Here is a 10,314-nt window from a genome sequence, read left to right on the forward strand (position 1 = left end):
CCTCCTTGAGTAGCGAGATGCTCAGTCAAGATGAATAGAGCTTAATAGAATTAGATTGTGCTGGAAGTGTTTGATGATGGGCATAATCTGTAGTGAGATATAAAGCTGCCACCTTTGACAGGTGGTTTTAGTATTCATAACCAGTAATGATTTACAATAATGGAGAGGGAATACTTCGTCCCAGGTCACGCAGAAATGACTGACTGAGTTTCTATAAACAACAGATTTGACTGTTATGCAAAAAAAAAGATATATTTTTGAGCAACAAAGATTAAGTTCTTATTACTGCTAATACTTTGCTGACTTTTGCCTTTAGCAACTTTAGGAGTGACAACTTGCCACGTTATAGAATAAGAGATTTGTTCTGAGCAAATTGTTAAACAACACAAAGACATTTTTCAGAAGGCTCAGGTCAACCTTAAATGCTTAAATTTTACAATATTAAAATAAAGATACGATCAATAATAATAACAACAACAAATTATCATGCATTACGTTTTATTTTAAAACTATGGGTGTCTATGTACCTCCTGTAGGTCTGTATATGTTTGGCTGTCGTCAGAATGAACACTGACACTTTTGTGTGTAAACACAGTGGAAAACTCTGACAATAGCATATAGAGGTTCCTTAGTATCTGATGCTGTATGTTAATAAACCACTTAATCAATGACAGTTTCTTTCTACCTGAATGACTGATGGGACAAAGTGCAGCTCACTGTGTTCACACTGCAACACTGAGGTCTGACTCTGTACTACCTCCACTTGCCCTAAACATGCAATTACACTCTCCTACCTATGAATCCCTCCCTACTAATCACTTCTTGTTATGCACATTTTAGAGAATTACATTAAGTTTTACTAATTGTGCGGACACGTCTACATGGTCTTCTATTTATTCAACCATAATCCCAGTCACTATTGCAAAATCCTAAACTGTATCAGTACTAGCATTTGTATACTTAAAAAATAAAACACAGCTTGATTGTGTGTATGATATGGTTTTTATGTGGCATTTCTGTTAAGAAGAAATTATAATAGAGTAACTGACATTTTATACACAATATGGGGAAAAAATTGCAAAATTGTTTCCAAAGAAGCCACAGCTGGATAGAGCAGTCCATGTTGCCATGCCAACACATAGACTGACCAACAGCTAATGGTATGTGTATTAATGGTTTCAATGTAATGAACAGTTGCTAAAATTGGAATTCTCTGATATTCCATGACATGATATTGAACAAGCCTGTTATATCAACACTGTTGATTGCTTTCTTGCTTGTCCAGTCATATTAGTGGACTTACTATTAAGTATTGTTCTACAATGTCATATAATAATAATAAACTTGACTAACTACAGTTTAAATACATCTCCCACCAATTTACGGTAATGGTAGTAAAACTAATAATAGAACTAGTATTAGTGGTGATGGTATTAGTACTCACAGCTTATATCTATGGTTTCTTCACATATAATTACTTTCCTTAATTTTTACTTACATTAGCCATACAGCTTCATTGCAAATGTAAAGAAGCTATAAAATGTTTATTTCATTTGATGCAAAGAAAAAAATTTAATATTTATAACATGAAATGTACTATAATTAAATAAAATATAATAACCTCTGTGATATCACTGTGAGAGATAAAATTTTTTGGAGTTATATGGAATTGAAAATTGAAACCTATTTACAAAGCGTGTGTGTGTGTGTGTGTGTGTTTGTGTGTGTGTCCACTTCCAGTGATGTTGCTGGGAACTGTCCTTGGATCTCTTTTTCACATTCCCTCTGCAGTCTCTCGAGACCCATCGGCCCACCAATGAGTTTTTTATTGGCTTTGATGCTTATCAGCAATTTAAATCCATAAAGCCAGACCACCACCTTAAATAATAATGACCCGCTCTCAATTCCATCACTAAACTCCCACTTCAACACCCACAGTCTCTCTGCCACTGAGAAACTGCTGTTGTATTTACTCACTTCTATTCCATTTTTATTATGCAATTGTGTGTATTGTTTTAACGTTTTACTGCGTACAGTTATATTACTGAGGGTTTAGTTAATTAACATAACCATCACCTGGTCTGCATATGTGTATATGTTGTTATGATGTATGTTTTGTACTTTAATTTATCATATGTAGCCATATGCATTTTAATTGTGACATTCGCAACTACATCACAACTCATCACATAACATTTAATTAAATCTCTCTCTTTTTCTCTCTGATTTTATATATATATATATATATATATATATACATACATACATACATACATACATACATACTGTGCAAAAGTCTTGAGCCACACCTTATTTCTTAATATTAAATATCATTGAATAATGCAGATTCAATTTAGGAAATTAGAACAAGTGGTTTACTGTGACAGGCAGCAAAGTGCCTAAGAATTTAAAAACTGCAGCAACCTCACTTCCTTTCTCTTTGTTTCATCCACTCAGCATTCAGCATCACCAATATACTAATCACTAATCATGATCTGTTATCATCCACACCTGTCTCTCACAGGTTCATGATTTAAGTTAGATTTATGGGTCACTATGTGACTTTCTTGTAGACTATGCCTTAGTATATGCATACTGTACATTAGTAGCTAAAAAGTATTGAGGCAACATATGCCATATATATCGGTACAGGTGCAGAACAAACTCATCACATATACACCCATTCAGCATGCTGGTTGACTAACCCAATTTGATATAATGAAGGACTGAAATTACCTTTAGTTCTTTTGAACAGATTCATGACATAAGTGGCTCACATATCTCATTTTGTCAATTCTTTGTATTCTAAATTAAATGGTGAAGTGCCTCATATGGTGTGTGTGTGTGTGTGTATATATGTATGTATGACTGAGATTGGGGGAATGACAAAAATAAGGATAAGACTTCAAACCTGTTTTTTTTTTTTTTCATTTTATTTCATGTTTTATAAAATTCTGTGTAAGATATAACATTGCATGTTTATAGATAGATTTCATTTTCATCATACAACAAAGATCTGTCTACTAAATATCACATTAAAATAACAGCTTTGTTGTTTTGTAATACACAAAAAATTAGGTACCAAGACTGGTTACTCAAAAGTCTGCTGAAAAAGCAGATCAATTGGATAAAATTTAAATACAGTGATAACACACTTACGGGATTCTTTAAGAATGATTTAGGTAGGGATGTGACGGACAGAAGGAAAAAAACGTAAAGTGATATTTATTGTACCATAATCACAATGACGATGAACAGTACAGATGTTTGGGGTTCTTCTTTAGATACACATGTACAACATTATTTTGTTTATTTATGTACACTTGGAGCGTCACTCTTGTACCTCTGACCATCACAACCTGCATACTTACATGTGTTTTAGTGAGTGCTTGTGCGAATGAGTGCGGATATTTTTATCAAATTAAGGTCATGCTCACATCCCATTTACAAAATGGCGTCTTTTATTCTGTATTAATTTTGCTGCTATTGTGGGTACAGATATGAACATGTGTATATATAACATAACCATGTTCTGTACAAAAACAATTAATTATCTTATTGACAAGGGCCATTAATAGCACTGTCCAACTTCTTACTCTGATGGACAATTAAAAAAAAATCCCTGGGATATTCAATGGGATTTTCCACACACAGCATTCTAAAAATCACTTTAAAGTGATATCAAGTGTACCTGACCACATGATGAAGCTGAAGGGTACCATTCTGAAAATCTGGCTTGTGTTTCAAATCCATATTCTCTTATCTCAAGGAGCAAGATCTACCAATACAATTTCCCTGTACCAGCATTTACCCACAGGGGGCGGCCTCCAAAATGGAGAGGAGCACAAGACATAAAGAATAGGGGGGAAAGACAGTCATGACTGCACACAACGTGAACATCATCACAGGTCCATCAGCTTCCATGAAGCTCTGTATCCACTCCATGTTGTTTTGCTCAAGTCTCTTTCTCTGTTAGCAGTCAGTCATCGCTGGTTACTGGTGTCCACGGTCATGGCCGAGTGGTGCAATCCTCGCCCAGATGCTCTGGACTCCACTGATGAGTCCTGCTCCTCGGCGAAGCTGTCCGGGCTTCCTTCTCCATCCAGCAGGCTCCCGCAGCTGGAGTTTGGACTTAGCATGTCCTGCAGGAGGTCGTCCCTCACTAGACCCCCATCCCGTCCGTCCCGTGCCCGAGTTGCAGCCTCACCACCCATCACGTCGTCCTGGTCATTTAACAGCTTGGCCAGGAAGTTAATGTATTTCATAGCCAAGCGCAGGATCTCGTTCTTGCTCAGCTTCTTGTCAGGAGGATGAGTTGGGATGAGTTTGCGCAGCTCAGCAAAGGCACCATTTACATTCTGCTGCCTCCAGCGCTCACGGCTGTTTGTGAAGATACGCCGCACGATCTTGGGCTGTGAACCTGAAAATTAAGGAGTAGAGTGAGCATGGTATGCAAAGAACACTGGAGATGTTTGATTATCCTGATATTGGTTTTAAAAACTCTTCGGTACAGGTGACTCCAGCTCATGCCAGATCCTTAAAATGCTTCTTACCCAATGGTACTTTATACTACTTATAGCAAACCAAAATCTTTAAACAAGTCTCCGACTGGCTAGCCAGCTTTCACAAGACTTAGCTTGTGAATCCACCTCTGGTGAAAGTCCCTTCCCTCCTCAGCTCACCGATAGATAAGCTCTTTATCTCAACCTATTTAGCAAAGAATTAATTAACCTTTCTATTATCTATGGCATTTTACATTCAATTATTCAAGCTCATTTCTCATCCTAGACAGCTCTTTTGGAACAGAACCAGCTCTCTCACATTGCAGTTAATAAACTGATGACTGAGTGCATCGTAAGCTACTCAGCTTGGATAGTTATTATTAATCAAGCAGAATAATAAACCATCTTAACAGGAAACCTCAATATATTAGGCAGGTAAGCATTCAGCAGCACATTTTACACTTGAATGAGTGTTGCTTTAAGTTTTATTTAAATACAAAAATTTTGTTATATCCTGAATCCTTCTATCAGTGTGCAGTCAAATACTTTGTCTAGCATTTGTTTATGTCTCTGAAGCTCTGAAGCTCTCATCATCAGTAAGATCTTGAATTAAATCTTATATACTGTTGCATATACAGTGTAAATGAAATGCACTGATTTATTTTAATAATATAATTATAAGAATTGATCAGATGCACATTTGATCATATGTGCACTTGTTTTCCGTCAGCTGTTTTTTTTTAAGCATTTTAGAATTAAGGATCTCTTAAATCACAATAATTAGCAAATGAGTTAATATGAAGAAATCCTGAACCTCAGCATTAATACACCATCAGTAGCATTAATAAAGTTAGCATACCAGAGGTGAGAACAATCAATTCTGGAATCCTGACAAATAAGAAGAACAACCCAATGAATATTTATTTAATAGCCTAATGTTAGTTAGTCTGAAAACGGGTTTCTCTGTTAAAACCTGGACAGAAATGTATCAGTGTTTACAACATTTTAATCTTGCTCATTTATTTCATGTTATTTTGAGTAATGCAGTAAGTAATATTAGTTAAGGAAACCATAATGTCCAATTCTGGCGTTTTTTGGTTTTATGGTTTTATGATAAAAAATAATAATAATAAAAAAGAGTGCGTGGGATTATGCAGTAGCCACAGTAGCTTTAAGGTTAATTTGAAAATAATATAAATAATTAGAAATGTAAATAATAATAATAATAATAATAATAATAATAATAATAACGAGGAGAAATAAATTAGGAGAAATTATTAAAAACGTTACCAAAAAATTGTAATTGATAAATCACAATGTCCATCAGTCTTTTATTGTGTTCATCTATAACTTTATTGTTAATATTTTGTAATGATAATTACGTATTACATAATAATTAATGAGAATCTAGATCTCTTAAGATCTAAGTGATTTAACATTTCCGATAGAATTCTCATGTTGATACATTTATTTGGTAAAGTTTTAGTTAGTTTTTTTTTTTTTTTTGGGGGGGGGGCGTAATACGAAAATTAGATGGACATTGCGCGCGAGCGGTGCTAAGGCTTTTTATTCTGATGTAGGGAGAAAAAAGGATGAAACATAAATTAAAATAGAAAGAAAGTACAAATTTAAAGCCAAGGAGTGGCTTACCATACATTAAAATATCCAAACTATCAGTCCTACCGTCGCTGATCTCGATCTCGTAGGGCGCAGCTCTGCGCTTCAGGCGGTTGCTGGGGTACATGCCGTACTGCTCCGCGTCCCCAGCGAAGCCACTGCACCGGAAATGAGGTCAACCACCATCAGCACAGCTGACTATCATTCTCATTCTCATGTAATAATGCTTACAATCAAAAGTGTGAAAGCTACATCATAAGACTGTAACAATAAAAAGTGTAATGTAAGCTAAAATAATGTCATATGGCATTAATGTCAATCTCCATCTATGGTAACCATGGTGACGTGTGGTAGTTATGCTTTAATGTCATTCTGCATGAACACAGAATTCAGTCAGGTTCAGTGGCCATTTTTAACACCCGCTTTTATTCTGCGCTATTTTATTTGGAGCAAAATTGAAAAAAAAAATTACCTTCCTTTCAAACAAATGTAAATACTTTTAAAACCTTATTATATTAAAGAAATATGCATACTATAAAATCACATCCAAAGTGGCTAGGTTACTGCATGTAACTATGTAGGCTATGAATTAATCTAAGACCCTGTTCCTGTAAAACATTTTCCCATCCCAAATGAAATGCACTAGTCATAAAATACGTTAATATATTTTAAGAAATGCTACATGGTGAGGTGATATTGGGCTACACCACTAAACTTTCGTAGAAAAAAAATCTTTGAGTTGTAAACGAATAATTAGCCTGCGTTAATTGAATAGCTGTTGCCTCCTAAAAGACCAATTCTGAAGTTAATCCTTACACATTCCCCTACACGGAACCTGAATGAAGTGTAGTTAAAGGACAAGCCCAGGCTCTCACAGAAACAGTCCCTGTCTCTTTCCTTGTCACTAAGGTGCCACCTTTATCTTCTGTAGCTTTTTATGTATCTTTCACCTAGCCAAATAAAAACATGTTTAAAATGTAACATCTAATTAGTAACGCTGTAAATGTTTACTACATCCCTACATGCATCTCTACAGGCTACAAAAGATGTAGTCCTGCGGGTACCATGACAGTGACAGGACAAGTATAGTTTAATATCAACCCTGTTTTATTTATCTTTCCATAAGATAATTAAATAAGACTTGCATTTTTTTTATATTAAAATTCTTTTATAAGTTAACCTAACTAAAGCCTAAAGCAGAGATGTGTGTAAATGCAGTAAAGCCCGGTGCTGACCTGTTGAGAGTGGCGAGCGGTTGCGCCATGTTGCTGTAGAGCATGGCGCGGGCGGGCAGAGCGGGGAAGGCGGCCGGACTCAGTTGCACCATTCGCTTGGCTTCGTTTGGCGGCTCCCTCAGGGGCAGCGGCAGAGGAACTGGTGGTCTGCGCAACTCGGTGGTCTGCACCGTGTGTCTGCTGTCCGCTTCTAGCTCTCCGCCTTTTATATCGCCTCTCGTGGCCAGCTCGATCACTGCCACTTCCTGTTTTGGCTCGCTGCCGCCGTGCGCCGTTTCCTTGGCAACGCCGTTAAGGAGGAGGAGGTGGGCTCCTCTCCGCGCGCTCTCAGCAGACTCGGGCGTCGTGCTCGTCCTGGTGGTGGTCGTGCTTTCCTGTTTCCCGTGCGTCTCGCCCTCCTCCCCAGCAATGCCCGGTGAGCTCTCCTCCTTCTGCTCGTCCTCGGCGCCCGGACTGGCGCGCTCACGTTTCAGTTTCTCCATCATCCTGTCTCACTGCGATGCAAAACAACACGAGCAGCACTCTAGTGTGGGGTGCTGATGGATAATCCACAGATTCCACGCGTTTCCGTCGCTTCCTTTATAGTCACCTTGAAAAAGTGGATATTTTCGATCACTGAAAAATATGTTTACATCGAAGAAAATGCTAGTAAAATAATAATTATTCCCTATAAAATAAGCATCACAAAGAATGCTTTGCTCAGACTCAGCCTCGTCAGTGTGTCTGTGCGCGCGCCTAAGTGCAAACACTGACAGCTGAGTAGTACAGTATCTGACAGCATGAGGATGAGCGTGTGTTACATAGCACAGCCCATGCACATCATCATACACTGTATACTAATGTGCTGCAGGGATTTACTCTAAATATAGGCAGGGGTAAATGTGGGCCAGTTTGCGTGCATCGACGTCCACCAGCATTAGTGCATTTCTTTAGAGGTAGGAAACGCACCAAGAGATTTAGACAAAATACATGAATATATGAGCTATTCTATACGTTTTATGGAGATACACACATGCGCGTGTATTATGTACAAAATTATTCATAGCTATTTACCTTATTTAAACGAAATTTAATTTGTTATTTTAACAAGCAAAAAATCTAAAGCAGCGCCGGTTTGTGCGCATCAAAAGCTGAATCTGTTACATAAATATTGTCATATGGCTTAGACTCATATAAGGACCAAGTGTCTTCTTTTCCTTAGCGTGACCTTGTTCCATCATATCAATATTCTGGTCATGGTGTCTGTAGATAAGGGAGCCATACCAGTGTTTCAGTCGACAGAGGGCTTATCTCACCAAAACAGTGTTTCTTGGGTACAACAGAATATAATTTCAACCCGCCTCGCTGTATAGGCCACAATGCATTTATAATCATACTGTACCATAAAGTAGTGCTTTTACCATACATCAGCTTTGTTTATTGTGGATACTCAGAGACTAATAAAAGTAGAGCTTAAAAGTAGAAGCTTGTTGATAATGTTAATAATTTATATCACATAGAATTATTTGATCATGTTATTAACACAGTGCCATCGCAATGTTTATACAAGTTATACAAATTGTCCATCTAACTGGAGTCAAACCGTCCTGTTAGTTTCACAACCACTTAAGCTAAATATATTACCGGCATGTACAGTTTATCACGTTCAGTTTTAAAAAAATATTTATTGTTTTTAACAAAAATGCTCCCTGAAAATACATTAAATGAAAAATTTGAATGAGTCTATTGTGCAAAATTGATTTATTTATAAATGAGGGTTGGAAATGTTGCTTTGGATTTCATGCTAAATTGAAAATAGCGTGTTGAAAAAAATGTTTATAGGATATAAATAAAATTGTAACTCTGAAATATTTAAACGTGTATTTAATTATTTTTAAAAAATATTTCAACAGAATTGTTAAAAAGAATAAACTGGCACTTCAGTATGGGTTGATTAATTAAATAAATTTATTAGTTGTTATACAACTGTTTGTATGACCGTCCAAAACCCACTGATCAAATTGACTCTAATAAAAAATCAAGTGTTTAAATTTACATTTTCATTGAAACGAATAATGTTTTTCAGCATTTTCTTGTCACCTCCTATTGTGCTGTCCCAAACCTGAATAAAACAATATAGAAATAGATGGATGCACGTATAAATATGTGGACTGTAGACGATAAGCACAGATTTTAAAATTCCACAGTAAACAAAAAAAATCGGTTTCATGTAATTAGAATGTCAATCTGAAGCGCAGTTCTCTTCAGGATATTGTTTTATATTATTTTTTGGCGTGACTGCTTTGTTTAGCCGGCTTATAAAGCTTGGTTCCGTTCGATTAAAAAAAATGGTACATAAAACAATCCAACTGTCGTTGCTGACGTCGAAATACCTACTTTTTATTATTCATATTATCCAACCTCATTACTTTTTAGTAATGAACTGCTAACTCCACATCCGATAAAGCACTGGGCCTGTAAATGTTTTCCAGCGCAATTTAAGAAGGAAAAAAAAATAACAAAAACGAATTAGAATGAAATTAAATATATAAAATGACGATACCGCGTAATAAGCAGCAAATCTTAGCCACATCATCAGATCAAAAATCCTGAAATGTGTTTATGAATATGTAGCTGGATATATTGGTCTTACCGTGCTCGGGCTGTGGTCAGTGTGAGTGTGTGTGAGGAGCCATTTTGTGCAGGCTCGTCCATGTCTGAGTTTTTTTTTTCCATGCACTGTGTGGAAGTGGGAGTGAAGCTCTCTATAATCACCTCTGCACAACAGCACAGGGGCAAGTGTGGCCGTGCCAGATAAGAGCCCTAAACCCTTACTTATCAAACTATTGATTATTATTATTATTATTATTATTATTATTATTATTATTATTTAATGTAACTGATTGTGAAGCAAAGGACATATAAACTATATGTGAATATAAGCATATATTGTGAATTAAAATGCAAAGAAAATAAGTAAC

The 10,314-nt window shown here is 36.4% G+C and overlaps 1 protein-coding gene across 2 annotated transcripts; it reads right to left on the bottom strand.

Annotated features, from left to right (window-relative positions):
• Positions 1-2,930: 2,930 nt before the first annotated feature.
• Positions 2,931-10,080, bottom strand: tal1 (T-cell acute lymphocytic leukemia 1). 2 transcript variants are annotated; one of them, XM_053512587.1, is made up of 4 exons: positions 9,987-10,080; positions 7,355-7,943; positions 6,186-6,277; positions 2,931-4,420 (listed from the first exon to the last, which is right to left on the bottom strand). In XM_053512587.1, exons 2-4 carry the CDS (start codon positions 7,837-7,839, stop codon positions 3,984-3,986), a joined length of 1,014 nt encoding a protein of 337 aa, XP_053368562.1. In that variant the 5' UTR covers positions 7,840-7,943; positions 9,987-10,080; the 3' UTR covers positions 2,931-3,983. The 2 variants fall into 2 exon arrangements, with proteins under 2 accessions (XP_053368562.1, XP_053368563.1); XM_053512588.1 differs by having other exon boundaries at positions 7,355-7,969; positions 9,987-10,043.
• Between the last annotated feature and the right edge of the window lie 234 nt (positions 10,081-10,314).

The sequence above is a fragment of the Clarias gariepinus genome, chromosome 15, assembly GCF_024256425.1.
Source record: "Clarias gariepinus isolate MV-2021 ecotype Netherlands chromosome 15, CGAR_prim_01v2, whole genome shotgun sequence".
NCBI lineage: Eukaryota > Metazoa > Chordata > Actinopteri > Siluriformes > Clariidae > Clarias > Clarias gariepinus.